This window comes from Cavia porcellus, unplaced genomic scaffold (assembly GCF_034190915.1).
Source record: "Cavia porcellus strain 051 isolate PalLab524CR breed Dunkin Hartley unplaced genomic scaffold, mCavPor4.1 scaffold_2, whole genome shotgun sequence".
Lineage (NCBI taxonomy): Eukaryota > Metazoa > Chordata > Mammalia > Rodentia > Caviidae > Cavia > Cavia porcellus.
This window is the reverse complement of record NW_026947485.1, coordinates 96,760,675-96,780,357: the sequence shown is the minus strand read 5'-3', so window position 1 is coordinate 96,780,357 and position 19,683 is coordinate 96,760,675. Positions and strand designations below refer to the sequence as shown.

The following is a 19,683-nucleotide window of genomic DNA, read 5'->3' as shown; positions in this document are numbered from 1 at the left end:
GTGGGGTGAAGGGAGTTGTTAAACAAATGGTGAATTTGAAAAATATTCTATGTCAGATCATCCTGGTTTTGGATCCAACTCTACCACTTAGATGATGTGTGACCCTCTGCAAGTCATTGTACCTCCATGAACCCCTATATTTTTTCCTTAGTAAGCTGGACACCATGGTAGTGGCAATGCCAATGATGCTGGTGACAATAATGGTGTTGTCTCTCTAGGATGTGTGAGGTTTATGTAGGTGACAGATGCGGATGTACTCAGTGTCTGGTTTATCAGGAACCTCAGTTAGGATAAATTCTCATCCCCTACTTCTTCTGTCTTTCAGGGCATGCTCACCATGAAATCTCTTTTATGGACCTATCTGTATTTTTTGTTTCTCTATAACAATTAACTTTAATATTATTTAACATTGTTAGAAATTCAACCTTTCCATGCTTGTCATGTACATTTCCACCCCTGGAAAATAAAAAAAGAAGAAATATTTTTTCTCATCATCATGTGGAAATACTCAAAGAAAGCTTGCCAGACGAAATAGGGGCATTTTTTCATCACCGTCATATTTTGCTCCATACTATGAAGAAAAGAAAGGAAAAAAAGAAGCAAGTCTTTATCGAGAAAATATCCTAATGGCAGAAAGGATTTTTTTATTTTCAACTTTACTTCTTACAACCTACCTACAAAATCTCTAAGCAAAATATGTTTATTGTCGCGGTTGCTGTGGTCAGACTGGGTCTGGACACAGCTGGGTCTCCTGGTGTCGGGTCAGTAGCAACGTTATGGAAAGTTGGCTTCTGCATGATCATATGCAGCATCTGACGTTTGTTCTTTACCAATTATGTTTTTCATTATGTCAGGAACCTAGTGCCAGAGCCATTTGGTGGCTCAAGCCATTTTAATCATTCTTTCTGGAGGTGTTATGGAGTCACAGATTTATTTCTGTATAGATTAATGAAATGCAATTTCTAATTTCCTTCCCTCCCCTCTGTCTTTGTATTCAGCTCTTTCTTTCTCATTGTTGGTGTGCTGCAGGCAGTGGTTAATGGCAAGAGGGGTGGTTGGAAGAAGTGTTCAGTGAATTTCAAAGTGCATTATTGAAACTATGTGCATTTTAACTCCAAGGTGTTCAAGCTGTTTCTCAGCTGCAGTCCCTAACCTGTCCTCCCTAGTAGGGCACATGTTGGAGAGATCAGCACGCAGAGCTGTAAGAAACGTGTAGTCCAAGTTCCCTATTGAAGATACCAAGGAGAGGGGTCTAGTCAAAGGGACAACACAAAGGGATGTCTTTCCCCATCTAGGACTGAAGGTTTATGAGAACTGCCGAGATTGTGCCTCAGCTCGGTGTCTATAGCAGACGAGAAGAAGAGGCAGCCCATTCTGGAATGTGCACTTAGCACATTTATTTCAGTACTAGCACAGCCTGAGAGGTTGGGGATAATAAGATGCAGAGAGAAGTCCAAGATGTGTAGGAGTCAAGACCTGTTCTACTAAGCAGAGCTGTTTCCTGCTAGCTCCTGCCCTCTGTTTCCAAACTGTGAGGTTTTCAAGTTTTGTTTTTGTAGTATAAAAGATTTAACCCAGGTTCTTCACACTGATGTTTATCTTCAGTCTTTTTTGTTTTGTTTTGTTTGTGTTTTAAGACAGTGTCTTCCTAAATCACTAAGTTGCTCTTGAAACTCAGCCTCCCAGAGGGCTGGAATCATAAGTGTAGACCACTACACTCAGCCAGCACACTGAAGTTACTGAATAGATTGGCCTGGTGCTAGCACAGCCTTCTTCACCAGATCAGGCCATTACCAAGGATTTTCCCATGAACTTGACATTGACACTAACCTGCCTCTTCTAATCCACTGTTCTTCTTCCTCCTTATTTTGGTACAGTGAGACCAGAAGTTCATGGCTGCCTGCAGTGAGTGGTTGGGAAATCTTGGAGATGAGGAATTGTGGGTAATATGGCAGTGTAATCACTAATCTTTTTTTTTTTATTTAAAAGGAAAAAGAGGGAAAAAAGCAGAACAAAACAAAACAGTGTAAGGGTACAAGTAATTCAGAACTACAAAAAAAAAAAAAACACAGTAAGCTATCACCAGTTGATCACTAATCTTGATTGTCAACTTGATTGGACTGAGAAATGCTTAAGAAATTAGTAAAACAAACATCTGGGTTTATCTGTGGGTGTTTCCAACAGTTGAATCACAAGATCTCTAATTTGAGTGGATCAACTCATTAATGAACTAATTAGGTGGCATTTTGGGAGGTGATGGAAACAGGCAGTGGAGTTTAGTTGAAAGGAGTCAATCATGGGAATGTGACATTGGGGACTATATCCGGTCCCTGGTCCTTGTTCTCTGGCTCATTCCCTCACTCAGGCTTTCCGACTGCCCTCAAGTGAGCAGTTTTGTCCCACCGAACCTTCCACCATGAAGTTCTGCTTCATCTCAGGCCTAAGCAATGTGACCCGCCAACCATGCACTGAGGCCTCTAAAGCTGTCAACCCGAATACATCTTTCCTGTTTTAAATTATGTAACGCATTTTGTCACAGGAAGGGAAATCTGACAGGTAGAGAGTGGCCATGTGTTTGGTATCATGTGCCTCTGACTTCAGTGATTAAGAAGTGGAGTGATGTGGAGTTACTTTTGAGTAAATCCCAAAGCCTGATGGCAAAACTGACATTTCTCCCAACCCTTACAGGGAGGGGAAGGAGAAATAGTGTCTAAGGTCTGTGCTGGTGAAGCCCTGGAGAACCTGCTGCATTTCACAGTCCATGCGGAGTCCTGTGCACCCAGCACAGGGATTTGTGATTGGCCCTTGGGAAGCTCATTAGAGGAGCTTATCCCAGAGAGCACACTTCCCTCTCTCACATAGAACATGGCTAGTTAGCCTTTTCAGAAACAAATGTGTTGGAAAAGGCTTGGAATGTAGCCTAGTAGTAGACTGTACACTTTGTGCTTAGCATGTGTGAAACTCTGGATTCAATACCCAGCACCAAAAAGAAAAAAAAATGTTAAGAAAAAGCAATGGGTACATTATGCTATGTGACACTCATTTATTTATTTACAAATAGCCAGTAGTTTTAGTGGCTCAAATGGTAGTGCCCCCTCCCCTTGCAATATGTCTACTCGGTAGCCCATTGAACTATTACCTTGTTAGGAAGATAGTCTTTAAGCATATATTTATGATAAAGGCCTCAAGAAGAGGTCATCTTGGTTAGTCAGAAGGTTCCCAAAGTCAGTGAGAAGTGTGTTTATGAGTGACAAAAGAAGAGAAGACAGAGACCAGAGAGGCGGTTATTGAGGGATGTTGCCATAAGCTGAGTAATACTTGAGTCACCAGAAATAGAGGAACCAGGAAGTGGTGGCCAGCTTTTTGTCACTATGACAAAATACCTGACATAAAAAGCTATAAAGAAGTTTACTTTAGCTTATAGCTGCAGAGGGCTTCAGTCCATCGATATTTGGTTCCGTTGCTCTTAGGCCTGTGGTGAGGCAGAAACATCATGGTGGAATGGTGTGGAGGAGGAAAACTGCTTTCCTCATGGCAGCCAAGAAATAGAGAGACCAGAAGGCCTAAGGGAAAGGAGCCAGGGACCAGATATTATCCCCACGGTACACCTCCAAGATCAACTCTCTCAACTGCCTCCTGTTTCTATTACCTTCTAAATAATGCCATCAGATAATGATTTCATTAGTGAGTTAGGAACCTGCTGATCCAGTCACCTCTCTAGATCCTGTCTCTGAATACTGCTGTATTAGGAACCAAGCCTTCAATACATTAGTCTTTGGGGGTATACTTCATCTTTAAACCATAACAAAGGGAGATGCTCCTTAAAGCCTCTAGAGTGAGCACAGGCACCTCCATTTCAGACTTCTGCCCTCTAAAATTATAAGGCAAGAAATGTCTGTGTTAAGTTACATTGTAGTGATTTGTAGGCTGTGAAACTCCTTCAGAGACCCACCATGGGCCAGCCTGGCTACTTCACATCCTGCTGTGATCATATCACAATATGGAGAGTCTATCTGTTCTGTGGCTTCTGGGTTGGGAATGATTGCTCCACAGTCCCTACTAGCTGTGCCTTATTTAGAGACAAGAGCGAGACTTGTCATCACACCCTGGATCTGGCCATTTCCAGACACAGAATCCTGGACTCCATGCTTACCATTCAAAGCCTCACTTTGCTGATTTGTGAACGTGTGCTATTCTACCTTTGCTGGGACCATGAGCAAACCCAAAGACTTACAGGATACAGAGTGCCTAGGACAGGGCCTGACATATGGAAGGCGCTCAGTAAGACAAGGTGTAGTTAACTATTTGTATGACTCAGAATAGGAAACTATTTATAATCTGTAGCTGCAATTAGCATAACTATAGAGATAAACTTAATTAAACACTCAAAAATATCCGTAGTGTTAATGAATGATAGCTTTATTCCAAACAAGGTGTGTTAAATGATGCTCAGCAAAAGAAACATCTAAAACACTTAGCCCATTTTTTGTACAGGCTTGTCCTCACTTCATGGGTCCCCCTTGGTCCTCTGCAGGTCTGGCACATTTGCCCTCCTATAAATGTTATCCTGTAGTGCATACTTAATGCTTCTCTGCTCATATCAGGTCACTGAGTGGTCCTGAACGTTCTTGCTGCCCATGGCACTGGGAGCGTTGTTCAATCAAAGCGTCTGGTTGGCTTCACAGGCCTGAATGACTTCAGCTATCTTCACACAAACTGCTTTGAGCTGTCCATCTACGTGGGCTGTGATAAATATCCTCACGAGAGCCAGCTGCCCGAGGAGTGGGAGAACAACCGGGAGTCTTTGATTGTGTTCATGGAGCAGGTAAGGTGGGCGTGTGACTGTGATGTGGCCAAGACCAGCTAATGAACAGGGCCATGGATTTGACCAGGGGCATGGGATGGAATTGGCACTTCAGGCCTCAGCCATGGTCCCCGGCCAGGCCCATTGCAGCAAGGAATCCCTGTTTTTTCGCATGTCTCAGCCCCCATGGAGAAGGCTCTAACCCAGTGGGGATGTTTCCACTGACTCAGGGCAAATGAGACAGTGCAGGAGCCTTGGGTGCTGTCTGTGGGGTGCAGGGGCGACCCTAAGTAACATGCTTGGGCCCCTCATCTTTGTCTACTTTTACCATAAGAAAATACCAGGTGTGATTAAAAACTCTTATCCCATTGCTCTTGTCATTTTTTGAAGCAGATCGTGTGTTCTTTCTTGTGGGTGTGTTTAGAAATACTGTTGTGGCTGCCTCAAGGTCTTGAATCTATCAAAGCATTTACCTTTCATAGTCACTTTGACTTTGGGGAAGAATTAGAAGTCAGATGGTTCTACATGCAGTGAGTAAGACAGATGAAGACACAGCATAATATTTTTATTTGGCAGAGATTGTTATCAATATTTGCACAATGAGGGGAGATTAGATAAAATGATTAAATTTTAAAAATGTATTAAGATAAAAAACACATTGCTATAAATCCCCTTCAAAGTATATACCCCTTGTTTCTAACACATGTGTTATGGTTTGTATCTAGATGTTCCCCCAAAGCATCATGCTGTCACATTTGGGGCTTTTTGGAGTTGGCTGGATCTAGGGTATGTGGTGCTGGGATCGAGGATGTGATGCTGGAATTGTTTCATAATGCAATGCAAGGACACCCTGAGTGTGAATACTACCCACCCTAAGGGTAGCTAGCCTTCTGATACTGTGCAAAGGTAGCAAAAGTTGACACCTCGACTTTTGCTATGTTGACCTTAGGGGGCTCGGCACAACCCAGGTGAGCTCCAGCACAGAAGAGTGAGGGCTGATTCTTCCTTCTTGGGAAGCTGTGAAAACACCTTCTGTCCCAACCCTGGGATTCAGGAGGGAAGTCTCCTTTCTATTTTTATATATGGAAAGAAAGAAGGCCTTGTCTATAGCAACCTGATCGTCCTGAAGCAATGACCTGTTTTAGCCAAAATGAATAGAAGCCCCAGGAATAGTTATGTATAAATAATATCATTGGAAATAATACTATGTCACCTAATATTATCACATCATTCTACAGGTGGAGAGACTGAGGCATGAGGTTCCGAGTTGATGTATGTCATCTCACACAGTAGAGTTGTTATTTTTAGGAAAGTTACTTGTTCTTTCCTCTCTGGCTCATAAATAATTAAGTCCATAGAGTTCAAGAAGTCCAAATAAAAGTGTGTTATGGAAATTAAGGCACATTTGAGTTAGCTAGTTGTGTTTTTAAGAACAACCTCAGATTCTAATTTTTAAAAAAATCTTTGGAATATTTAAATTGCAATGGAAACTTTCTGGTGTGTGGACCCCTGAAAAGAATACAGAAATTTATGCAAAAAATTCATGTGGAACCGGGTGAGTCTTTGGGGCTACATGTGGCTCTGTGAGCATTCCTAGTGGGGACTGAGCTAGCTTTAGATCAGCAGCCCACTTCCTCAGGTTGGCACTGCCCAGAGCCCGTTAGTGACCTCATCATATCTTGTCCTGTCTGTGGAACAGGTTCACCGTGGTATCAAAGGCATGGTGAGAGACTTACATGGAAAAGGAATTCCAAATGCCATCATCTCTGTAGAAGGTGTTAACCATGACATCCGAACAGGTAACTGGGAATGTCTGTTAATTGTCTTTGGTAAAAAGTATCTGCTTTCTTGCAGTGTTTTATCTGGATTACAGAGTGCCAGAAACTTCTTACTCAAAGGCCTGTTCCTTCCATCTTTCCAAAGACCCTTGAGAGCAAGGTTTATAGTCTGTGCTTCCTGGCTTTTCTCTGGGATGGGCTTGAATGAATAAGCTCCCAGCTGCACTGGGAGTTGCTGAGAAGTTGTGGAAGCAGCTTTATCTCCGTGATGTTGTTACCTATGCAGGCAGCTCAGCTCCCAGACCAAGCAGGATGGGGCCTGAGGGGAAGGGCAAGCAGACAGCCTCAGAGGGAGATGCAGTGGGTGGGGGCTGTTCTGCCAAAGGAGGCATTGAGAAGGCTAGAATGGAGAGTCTCAAGAGTGCTGTTGCCACAGCAACAGGACTCTAGATGCTGAGGACTCTAGATGAAGTGAAGCCTCAGGACTCAACATTGAGGCCAGGGAAGATTAATTTTTGTTTCTAAACCATAGGAAATTGTTGAATACGATGTTTTAGGAAGACACCAGTGTTTACTCTGTATGGAAGAGGTTAACAGCAATAGTAACAGTAAGTCCTCCCATTGATTTTGGCATCCGTGTGGCTAGGTACTCTTTAACTAGCTTTACACAAGTTGAATCAGGTACTCCCTACAACAATTCTGTTTTCTTGATTCTGTCTTTAAATGATGAAGCAAGGCATATAAAGAAATGTTACAGAGAGACCCAGGTCCCACATGCATAAGAAACAAGTGGCTGGGGAGGTTAGATCTCTGGTTGGCATGATAACTGCCAGTGATAGGATAGAAGATTCTAGAATTTTGGATAATCTGAGGGTCAGAAGATGATCTCTTAAAGGTAGTACTGAAATCCTCCTCCAACTCTCTTATTGTAAAAGAAAGGAAATTATAAGATCTGGGATCTTATGAACCAAATTTGGTTTCCAATTACTAAATACCAAAATCATCTCATACTTTCAAATCATTCATGGAGTAGCCACACTGTCTTGGGTCAGCAAGGGACCATTCAGCTGCTCTTGGGTCACTAAGCAGCAGCTGGAGCAGGTGCTACTCAGATAAGCTGATTCGTGAGAACTTCTCTTTATGTTTTCTTTCACTTTTCTTTTCACTTCTTCCTTTTGAGAGAGGTGGGCCATTCTTTCCCCCTTATTAGGTGGAAAGCAGAATCTCCATGGGGTTATCTGACCTCTCAAAGGTCAAGAAGTGGTGGACTTGAATTCAGGGCTCTGACCTTCAGGGCTGGAAAAATCACTTGCAGAAACTATGTAGTATGTGCACAGAGACATCATCTATTTGATTGAATGACTGATTTTGCACCTCAGGGAGTTGAACTTAGGGTCTTGTGCATGCAAGGCAAGCCCTGTAACATAAATCCAGCCTTTTTTAAACTTTATTTTGAGACAGGGTCTTGCTGTCCTTGAACTTGGGATCCTCCTGTCTCAGCTTCCTAAATAGCTGAGTATGGACCCTTACACCCAATAAGATGCCCACCTTATTGTTTGATTTGAAAATAACATAGAAGCAAAGGTATTCCCATATACCCAGAGTTTCCCTTTGCTCCCCAGGATACTTCAGTTTAAAACTGTAAATCTCATGTTTCTAGAACCCTAGGGTCCAAGGCAAATGGGTGATTGCTTTTTTTACACCCAGTTCATCATTGTTTGCTGAGGACTGATAGCTACATGTTGAAGTTGTCACCATGACTCTTCCTTCTGTCTGGTCGTCTCAGGAGGCTCTTTTCTTAATCCTTTGGATTTTGCTCAGATATCACTTCCGTAAAGTGATGACCCTATTTAACACTGTACCCCCGCCTGATCTCACTTGTACCGTTCCCCACTTTGCATGTGGCACAAACATGCTGCCTGCCTACACAAACAGTGGGTACTCACCAAATACTTGCTGAATGAGTGAGTGAACAGACATTACATGGCAGTCTCAGGGTGACACGGTGAGTGGCAGGGTTGTGGGAGCAAAGGACCTGAGACTCCAGGTACAGAGCTCCTTTCTCTGTGTCCAGCTGGTTCTTCTGGGCAGAAAGGGCCTCTTCTTTGCAAGCCATTCACCTGTACCCACACATCCTGTCCTCCCAACAAATTATTCCATTCGATCTGCCAGGAAATGGAGACTCTGGGACATGGGAGGAGATGAGACTGGGACTCATCTTGGCCCATATGGTCAATATCATGCTTCCTGATATGAGATAGAAAGTCAGTTTCCTAAACAGATGAAGGCATCTGAAATGCCATGAAATAATACACTGGCACATAATGCTGTAAATCACATACTTTTCATTTAGTCACTGATTTCTTCTGTCAGTGGTACTTTCTGAATATTCCTACCATTTGTCCTGCATCTTGTAGCCAACTGTAAGATCTCAGGCTGTATTGCATGAAGTTTTGTGCACAGTAACCACTCACAGGCATCCATGTATTCATTTGTGTATTTACCCATTTATTCATCCATTAATTCAGCAAATGTGCACTGAGTACCCCTGAGGTGCTCTGGGGGTGCTGACGATCACTAGGAGTGAGTGAAAGATAGGCTCATTGATTTGGTTCTCCATAGGATTTATATGTTAAATATTGCTTAAGAGTGATTTGTAAAAAAAAAAAAAAAAAATCCTCAACCATTCCTTGGGCTATTGAGTATGTCTCTAAGCAATGTGAAAAAACATGAAGGTTTTAAACTGAGTGGGAAGTAAAAAGGCCCTGGGGTCCCATAAGCCTAGATAAGGATGTTTTGCCTAATGGGCTCTGAGTTTCAAGCCCCTGGTATCAAGGAGACAGTTTGGATGAGCTAATGGGAAATGCATCTCTCTTCTTTTATTTCTCCCTATAAATAATTTCCCAGAGTGTCCTCTTGACAGATGCGTCCCATGCTTTACACATGGCTCTTCATTTTATTGGTTTCTGATTCTTTCAGGACTCGAAAAAAGCCCTGAATTTGCCTTGATTTCTGACTGAGGCTTATATGATCTGACAAGTTTTATTTCAGAAGAGATTTTGCGTTAAAATCAACAGAACTATTAAGTGGAATTCCATGGGGAGGAAAGCTAGTAGAAATATTTTTGAAGAGATGCAGTAAGTAGTTTAGCCAAACAATGAGCTTAGAATTGCACATGGCTATCCTCTGGTGCAGACTAACCTGACCTGATGACGGATGGACTGATGGGGCCTGAACTGCCCTATCCTTCCACAAAGACCAAGCAATTCCTGTGTGTGTGGACCTCGACTGTGGCTCTGTGGAATTCTTCTCCCTGGATACCAGTCTGATCACACCAGGAGAAGACAGCGATGTGTCCTTTGTTTCATCGAGTGCCTGATTCTAGGCTTAAGGGGTAGCACCAGAGGTAACAAGAGCTGGAGTTTGTGTGTGGATGTTCAGCAGAGAACTGGGGAGAGGAGCTCTGCAGGCAGAGGGGAGAATCTACAGATGCTTCAGATGTGGAAGCTTCACTGGGGGTGTGGTGGTGCATGTCTGTAGTCTCAGAACTTAGAGAGGCTAAGTCAGAAAGGTCACAAGGTCAAATCCTACTGGACCACTTAGTGAGACCTTGTCTCGAAAGAAAAAACCTGGCATGTTGCCCAGTGGTGGAGCATCTCTAGGTTCCAGCTCCAGTGCCCCCCACCCACACATGTGGTAAAGAGATAACACCCTTTGTTCTGATTCTGTGAATTCAAACACATTCCTGAGAGTTTCACTCATTTGTGATCTCTTATGGAGCACCTACTATGTACCAGGAGAGATATTATGAGCAAACTAAATATGGCCCCTGGCCAGTAAATGTACACATTCTTGTGGGTGCCTACATGTAATTACAAAGGAACGTTTTAAAAAATTTACCACAGACTACAATCAGTGCAAGTAAAGAAAAGAATCAGGTGAAATGTAAAACTAAGTGGGAAAGCCAAGGAAAGGTCCCTCCCTAAGGAGATGATAACAGCCAAACATTCGGAGAGCAAGGAATAGCATTCTGGTTAGAACCGCAAATACAGTTTCAGAGTCAGAGTCAAAGAATGTGTGATACATGATGACGTGGAGGGTCCTCAGCCTTGAGTCGAAGGTTTGCTCTGAGTCTGGTCCTTTTGCAAGTGGGGGTCCTCAGATTGGTGGAATTGCTTCCTCCAGTCTCTATTTCTCCCTGTTGCAGATATGGATCCTAGGCCAGGGTTACCTGTCCCAGATAGCATCCAGCCAGGTGAAAACCATGGTACTTAGAGACTATGAGACAGAAAAGGTGACAGGGACCCTTGGGAAGAATACAGCACACAGAAAGACAGGTTCACAATGACTCTTTGAGCCCTCCAGGCAACTCAGGATGTAAACTCTATGTAGGCTTTCTTTTGTGCATAAGTAATTGGTTCCCAAGAAGGGTGTACTGTTTTGCATGAGGTCCCACAGCTAGAAAGTCACAGGCCTCTTTCTTCGGACAGTCTGAGTGTCCTGGCCAGAGCCTGGATTTGATCAAATAACTAGGGAGTACCTGGGAGTCCTAGGGAAATTTATTTGTGAGCTTCGCACCCAATCCCCTTTGAAGCATCTCTGACCCTCAAAGCTCCCTGGCCCAACCTCAGTGAGCCACCTCCCTTGTGTGCCCCTGTCCTATCACCTTTCCTTCTACCAGACAGTGATTTCGAGAAGGTGCTTGGCCTCCTGCTCCTGTCTGGTCCCTGTGTTAAGCTGTCAAGTCCTTCAGAACCTGGGCCTTCCCCTTCTGCTCTCGACAGTGTGCCTCAGCAGTCCATCTTCAATTAAATACTGGCACCCACTCAAATGAATGTTGCCCCCATGTTCAGCTGATTGGGATGAAGAGGAAATGAGTAACTAGCAAACCAAATGTCTCTTCACAAAACAGGGTGAATATAGTCAGTTTCAACTGGTCTGAGTGCTCAAAAGGACTGAGTTAAAGCCCTGCAAAAGGCTATTCTGATTCACAGAAAACTAAGGACCTGGTCACATAAGGACACAAGTGACCAGCCTTAGAGCTGGGAGGCAGGAGTTCTGCTGCAGCTTAGCTTTGGCTTGTCAGGTCTCAAACCCATCTCTGCCTTGCAGAATCCCTGTTTCTCTCTGCCCTGGCCCAGGACAGCAGTAGTAGAGTGGGGTGCAGGTACCAGAGCCTCCTTCTCTTTCCTGAAGTTAGAATCTCCCACCCCTTTCAGAAATTATTTTTATGAAGGTGCAGCCATGCCAAAGGAAGCCAGAAAGCCCTATGCATGGATGGATTTTCAACATGGATTTTTGTGATGAGGACATACTGCTCACAAGTTCAAGTTCGTAATGAATGGCTGCATTGACACTGAGGAAAGAGTGTTTGTGATCATTTCTCCATCTTTGTCTATGAGTATGATCACTGTGGGGAGCCTAGGCCCTAAACGCCTTCCTGTTAAAACCATTAAGGCAGCTTCCAAAATAGAAAACATCTTGGCTTCCAGTGTGCATTAAGGACTTGCTTCTGCAGGAGCTCAGATTCCCTGCTGCCTTCCTCAGAGGCCCTGTGCCAGGGCTGGTCATGAAATAGGGGTGGTGTGTTTGTGTTACAAAAGAACTGCTCTGAGGTCCCCCTGGTTTCTTTTCACAGCCAGCAACGGAGATTACTGGCGCCTCCTGAACCCTGGAGAATATGTGGTCACAGCCAAGGCAGAAGGCTTTACAACTTCCTCCAAGAACTGCATGGTTGGCTATGACATGGGGGCCACGCAGTGCGACTTCACACTCAGCAAAACCAACCTCGCCAGGATCAGAGAAATCATGGAAAAATTTGGGAAGCAGCCTGTCAGCCTGCCCACCAGACGACTAAAGCTGCGGGGTCGGAAGAGACGACAGCGTGGGTGACCCCAAGCCAGGCACTTGAGATTCATCCCAGACCCGCACAGATGAAACTCACCCCAATAATAGCTCCATAGAGAACTCACTCATTATTGCTTTCTCTGTAATTCAAGAAACACCTGGGAATGTGTTTTTTGCAAGAGGAGGGGAAGGCTGGAGACTTAGGATGTTTTCTTTATTCTCACTTATCGTAATACCTTTAACAGAGCGGCAGAGAAAGGTGGGTGTTAGAGAAGTCAGCAAACAAACCAGGAATCCGAGAGATAGGACCTTGATGGTTAGGACCTCCTGGCAACAGAGGAAGGGAAGCAACTCCCCCTGTTTGCGTGACAGCAAGAGTTTCCTGTGTGTTTGCAATTGGCACAGCTGACTTCGCAGCACTCCTGGTCTCCTGCTGTCCCCAGTGTCATCATTTGAGATGCTCTCAGGCATCCTAAGAGAATCCATCCATTTTGGCCCCAGGATACTCTAAGCTGCTAACATAAATTCTGTGTTCTGACAATAGAGCCATTACCAAGTGAGCATCAGTGAGTCTCACAAATTGGCTCCCCTTTTCAACAAAGCATGGTGTTCATAAAAGGGCAGAGAAGTGGAGTTAATTCTAAACTGATTGTGGGACAGTAAGCATCATGGGGCTTCTTTTGTGCAAGTTGAGTTCCCAGAGAAACCCCTAAATTCCTTGCTGCTCTAGTAGCTCTGATGGTTCTGTCAGTGGGGAGAACCAGAGGTGCCAGCCTTCCAAAAGGGCCAGGTAGGTTAACTTGGTCCATTTTTGGTCTTAAAGACTTGAAAAGATTCAGAAAAAGACTGACCTGAAGGCCCCTGGCCTGCCTTCAGGTTGAGAATTATTTTTTATATATGGAATGCCTGGTCTTCTAAACAGGTAAATTTGATGACAAACTCCCAGTATTACCTGTAGAGCATTAGCTTGGCAAGGGTCATTGAATTGCTGTGTAAGAAAACAGCTGTGTCTCACTTTTATTCATGTTGCTGCCTTATTGATCTGGGAAGAATGAAAAGAAAAAAATAAAGCAAATGGTGAGATTTTGTGGTGTGTTTTTTCTGGGTAGACTTGTGACCACCTAAACGCTACCCTGTGCCTTGGTAAAGCTTGGCATTAACACTGACAATTGTGTATTCCAGCCTCCTTCTCAGGAAAGACATGGGTGGGGAGCCATAGTAGATCCTGGAGATGCCAGTGAACATCCTTATGGAGAATGTCCTCATGCAGCTTTTCCACAGTTTATAGCAGAGTTCATCAAACTTTCTGAAAAAAGGTGAATTTGTTGAATATCAGACTTTGTAAGCCACACAATCTCCTTTCTAACTACTTAACACTGCTTTTGCGGCATGAAAGTAAACATGTACATACGTAAATAAGTGGATATGGCTCTAGGACAGGAAAATTTCATGAACCAAGGTAGGTGGTGGCTGGATTTGTCCCACAATCTGGGAGATGGTTGACTCCTGCTGCAAACCTGTATTATTCATTCAGACTTTCTGAGATGATTGAAATATCTTCTTCTGTGCTCTCTAATATGATAACCTCCTGCTCCAGTGGCTACTTAGCACTCAAATAGTGACGGAGCAACTTAGGAACAGGATTATTGTTGTATCATTTTGGGAAGGCAGTACCAGCAGCCTACCAGTGGGGAAAAGTCCAAAGCAGCATTAGAATACAAGACACTGTTTCCGGGGCAGGGGGGCCATGCAGAGCCAGTGGTTGATGAATGAGATGAACTTGTGCTTTGCCTCTGCACAGAGAAACTCAGAACAGAAGTGGGAAGAGCCACTATTCTATTTCAAAAGCCTCAGGGTGAGCTTCAGCAACAGTCCTGGGGTGACCCAGAACAGTCCTGGGTCACCTCACTATCAACATTCCTGTCTTGGTTACTGTTTTCTCGTTGCTGAGACAAAATACCTGATGCCCAAAATGAAGGAAGGAAAGGTTTATTTAGCTTACAATTTTTTGCAGGCTTCAGTCCATACTCAGTTGGCTTCAAAGCAGGATGGCATGGCTGAGATTTAACCATTCATGGCAGCCACAAGCAACAAGAGAGAAAAAGGTAAAAATAGAAAAACATGCCTGCTTCCATCCCTTATATTGTATGCCAGCTCCCCATCCCTGGGCAGATACAGCACTCATATTGCCAACCCCAGCACTAGCCAATGAACCAATCACAAACACTAGATTCAGCCACCTCCATAAATGCATGAGGCTTTGGGGAGACATTAAATACAAACCATAATCCCAGAGTGGAATGAGGGAAGAGCCTTTCAGCCACAGCATACTGCCAGCAGGTAGGAAATAGACTAAAAGGAATTCCTCTGTGGAATAGGAGCTGGGACCACCTAGACTTCACTCTGGTGACTACCAGAAGCCAGTCTTATCCCTAAATGCAAAGGACTGGAAACATCCCCCTGGTCTGCGACCAGCAGAGAGGTCTTGTTCCAGCAGCATAAGCAGGCTAACAGTCTTGGACTGCAGTGGGACAAGGGTACTCCTCTACCCAGAGGAGTCAGTGCTGTGGAACAGAGGGAGCTGTGCACGGTCTGGAAGGAGTCAGCTGTACACAGGTCTGGGAGCAATCCCAGACTTTTCCTACCCAAGAGTGCCACAGCAACTGGGAGAGTGCCATAGAGACAGTCATGGTAAGGAGAAGTGGACATCCAGAATGTTTTCAGTTTAAGACCAGTCCCAGGCCCAAATCTAGAAGCCTATATCCACCCCACAGCCAACACAAATCCTACTGCAAACTTGGCAGAATTGCATAGCACATTTCTGGAATGTGACATGGACACTGCCACAAAACCATGGGTAAATTCAGAAATGCTTCTGAATTTAATTATTCTTCTTTTCTTTTGTTCATTTGTTTAGTTTTCCTTTTTCATCTGGTTGCATTTGCTGTTGAGGTTTTTCCCCCTTTCACTATTTAAATTCCTTACTTTTCTTTTTGTTTTCTTCTATTCATCTTGTTTCTCTCTTTCCTCAACTATCTTTCTTGATGTTATGATATGTTCATGTGAGTGAACATTGTCTCTTCTCTTTCTCTTTCACTTCAATATTCTTTCCCTTTCACTTTTATTTTTTTCTCTTCTGTATTCTCCAATTTCTCTAAAGTTAGTTGATCATCCTTTTCCCACCAGACTTTCTTCTACTGTATTTGTGCTCATTTATTTCTCCGTTATGCCTCTTACCCTTCTTAAACACCTCCCTACAAGATAAAATCCCTCTCCTAAGGGGAAACTCACTGCACGTAAGTTGCTGGTGTATGTTGAATTTTGTTATGTAACTATAGAATTGTTCCTATGGTTAAAAGTATTAAGTTAATAATTATCACAGTTTGTTAAGAGCTAGACTGTATTTGATGCTATTGTTACTGCTAACTAAGTGTACTGCATTAGCCAGATGTCATCCCTGTTATACTCAGTTTTTCTCCCATGTATGACAACACTGTGATTGTATAGGGTCATAATCATCACCACAGTACAGTGTCAAAGAACTGGGTTTGAAGCCAAATAGATAGCAACTTCTCATCCTTAATAAATTGGAAAGGTAGGTTCTTGGAGTAGACACAAAGACCAAGAACCACTGGTGCCTGGAAGACAGCCCTGAGAAATAGACATTTCTTAGAGAAGCCTCAATACTAGTGATTAAGATACCTACCATAAGAAATCTACAAACATCAACAGAGAACCCAAAATGAAATAAAAAACAGAAAACAGAAAATGACATGACAGAGGCAAAATGCAACTAGAGACAGCCAATCAAGGACAAGTCCAAAACACAGTGAGACAAAGGAAACAGGAAATTAACCACTGGAACTTTCTAAAATGATAGCAGCAGAAGTGAAAAAAATGAGTGAGGCTATAGAAAAATAATCTCTCAAGTAAAAAAGAAAAGATCAAAATGAAAGGCATTACAGTACACACAGACTTAAAAATTAGAGAAGCTTAGGAAAATGATGGAAACTATGAATGCTAATGTAGGAAAGAAATGAACTCCATGAAATAGACTCAAACAGAAATCCAAGAGATGATTGGAAGATGACTGAATAAAGGTGAGAATAGAATATCAGATCTAGATGACAGGATTGTGGCTAATGACCATGAAAAGAAAGATACCTTGAAACTATCAAGGGACCATGGAAAATCAATCTAACAGCTGCAAATTGAAGCAAAGAAAAATAACGTAAGAATGAGTCAGTGAGAAAGCTGAAGAAAAGCACATATGCCATAAAATAATACCACAGAAGCAAAGGAAGTAAACATTCCAAATATGGATAAAGAATTTGATATTCGGGCAGGGGATTTAGCTCAGCGGCATAAGCACCTGCCTTGCAAGCAGGCGGTCATGAGTTCGATCCCCGGTACTGATAAAAAGGAAAAAAAAAAAAGAATTTAATATTTAAAGAAGTAAAGGATGTAGAGCTCTAAATAATCATGGCCAAAACAGATACACACCAAGGCATACAATAATCAGGATTCAAGAAATTCAGCAAAATCACAGAATATTAAAAACAGAGAAAAGAAACAAATCACCTGTAAAGGAAAAGAAATAAGTCACCTTAGTATCACAGCACTTTTTGACAGAAACCCTCAAATCAAGAAGAGTTTGGAGTGAAGTATTTCAAATTCTAAGAGAAAGCAACTTCCAACCCAGATTGATGTACCCCACAAAAATATCTTTCAAACTTGATGGAGAAGTAAAATAATTCCACCATACAGAACACTAAACTTGCTCTCCAAAATGTTCTAACGGATATTTTAGAAAGAGATAATGAAGACCACAATTCCAAGAACACCAATAAGAAGAATCCACCAGTCAGGGCAAGCAGTTAAACAGAGGGAAAGACAGAGAACTCTCAACAGGAAAATAATATGAGAATGATAAGCCAATACATATTAGATATATCTGATACATATCAGATATAACTCAATGTAAATGGTCTCATTTCACCAATCAAAAGAGAAAGTCTGGTTGAATGGGTCAAGAAACATAATCCAACAATATGTTGCATAGAAGAAACACATTTAACTCAAAAAGAAATTCATAGACTGAAAGTCAAAGGATGGAAAACAATACTTCATGTGTTAGGAACTCAGAAAAAAAGCAGGGGTAGCTATTCTATTTTCAGACAATGTAAACTTTACCCAAGACTGATCAAAGAAGACAAAGGTCACTGCATACTTCTTAAGGAAGACACCATGAGAAAAAGGTAACAATCATAAATATATATGCTAGAGAAATATCAGTGTGCCCCACTATATAAAACAAATATTAACAAACATGAAAAAATCAGATAAGCACAAATATAACTGTGATGGGGGATTATAATACTGTACTGTCACAAATAGATTAACTGGACAAAAAATCAAACCTGTAAACAAATGTACTCAATAAATGTCTACAGAGTGTTCCACCCCATAACATCAGAATACTCATTCTTCTCAGCTGCACATGGGACATTCTCCAAAATAGAACACACACTAGACCAGAGAACATGCTTAAATAAATGCAGAGAAATTGAAATATCCCATGCATATCTGACCATAGTGTAGTGAATGTAGAAATCAGCAGCAAAAGGGACCAAGAAAATTACATAAATGGATGGAAATTAAATAACACCCTCCTGAACAGCCAATGGATCAAAGAGGAAATTAAAGAAGAATTAAACAGTATCTACAATTATATGATAATGCCGATACAACATACCACAACTTATAGGACACAATGAAATCAGTTCTAATAGAGAAATGTATAGCAGTGAATTGTCACATCAGAAAAGAAGAATGAGCACAAAAAAAACCAACCTAACATTCTAGAAAAAGAATACATCAAACCTAAAGCTCATATAAGGACAAAAACTATAAAGAGCAGAAGTTAATGTAATTGATACTAAGAAAGTAATACAATGAGTCAATGAACTGAAAAGTGAGTTCTTTGAAAGATTAAATAAACCCTTACCCAACGTTATAAAAAAAAGAAAGGAAAGATTCAAATTTATGCCATAAAGAATGAAAAGTGTAAAATCACAATGGATGCTGTGGAAATCCAAAAGATTATCAATACCTGCTTCAAGAATCTGTATTCTAATAAGACGGAAAGCACAGAAGAAATGGACAGATTCCTAGATACATATAAATTGTCAAAACTACATCAAGGTTATACAAAATTCTCAGTCACCCAATATTCAATCATTGAAATTAAAAATGTAATTAAAAACTGACCAACAAAAAAGCCAGGTCCTGATGGATTCACTGATGAATTCTAGAAGAAATTTAGAGAAGAGAGAATGCCCCTAGTGCTGAAACTCTTTAAAGAAATTGAAAGGAAAGCAGTACCCCCAAAATCATTCCTGGAAGCAAGCATTATCCTGATACCAAAACCAGTGAAGAACTCAACCAGCAAAGAAAATTATAGGCCAATCTCTCTAAAGAACATAGATACAAAATTCTCAATAAGATACTGGCAAACAGAATGTAGCAAGTAATCAAGAAGATTGTATACCATGACCAAATAAGATTCATCCCAGAGATGCAGGGATGGTTCAAACTATGCAAATCAATAAATACAATGCACCAAAGACAAGAAAATCACGTCATCATCTCAACAGATGCAGATAAACCATCTGAAAAAGTGTAACATCCATTAATGATAAAAAAAATCTTACAGAAAAGATGGTCTTTATCTCAATCTGATGAAAGCCATATATGATAATACAGCAGTCATCATCACACTAAATGGTCAAAAACTAAAAACTTTCACTCTAAAAGGAACAAGAAGGGTGTCCAGTATCATCACTCCCATTCAATATAGCTTTGGAAACATTAGCCAGAGCTATTAGATAAGAAAAATAAATAAACAAGAATAGGAGAGAAAGAAGTTCAAGTATCATTATTGGCAGATGACATGAGAGCTACAAAAAAGGTCCCAAAACTCCACCAAAAGACTTGTAGATTTAATAACCAAATTTAGCTGGATAGACAGTCAATACTCAAAAATTAATAGCATTCCTGTACACAAGCAACAAACCCACTGAGAAAGAAATTAGGCAAGCCACATCTTTCACAATAGCATCCAAAAAACTGAAATACTTTCGAATCATTCTAACAAAGGAAGCAAAAGATGTATACATTGAAAATTACAGTACTCTGAAAAAATAGGTTGAAGAAGTTATCAGAAAATGGAAAGATATTCCTTGCTCAAGGATA

The 19,683-nt window shown here is 41.8% G+C and overlaps 1 protein-coding gene across 2 annotated transcripts in view; it reads left to right on the top strand.

Moving 5' to 3' along the window:
* The window catches only part of Cpxm2 (carboxypeptidase X, M14 family member 2), a 138,223-nt gene extending 124,711 nt beyond the window's left edge, over positions 1-13,512 (top strand). For both annotated transcript variants that reach the window (XM_013143598.2, XM_003479620.4), the window contains 3 exons: positions 4,686-4,825; positions 6,504-6,603; positions 12,221-13,512. In XM_013143598.2, the coding sequence (XP_012999052.1) occupies positions 4,686-4,825; positions 6,504-6,603; positions 12,221-12,474 (494 nt within the window). In that variant the 3' untranslated portion in view covers positions 12,475-13,512. The remainder of the gene's footprint in view (positions 1-4,685; positions 4,826-6,503; positions 6,604-12,220) is intronic.
* The last annotated feature ends 6,171 nt before the right edge of the window (positions 13,513-19,683 follow it).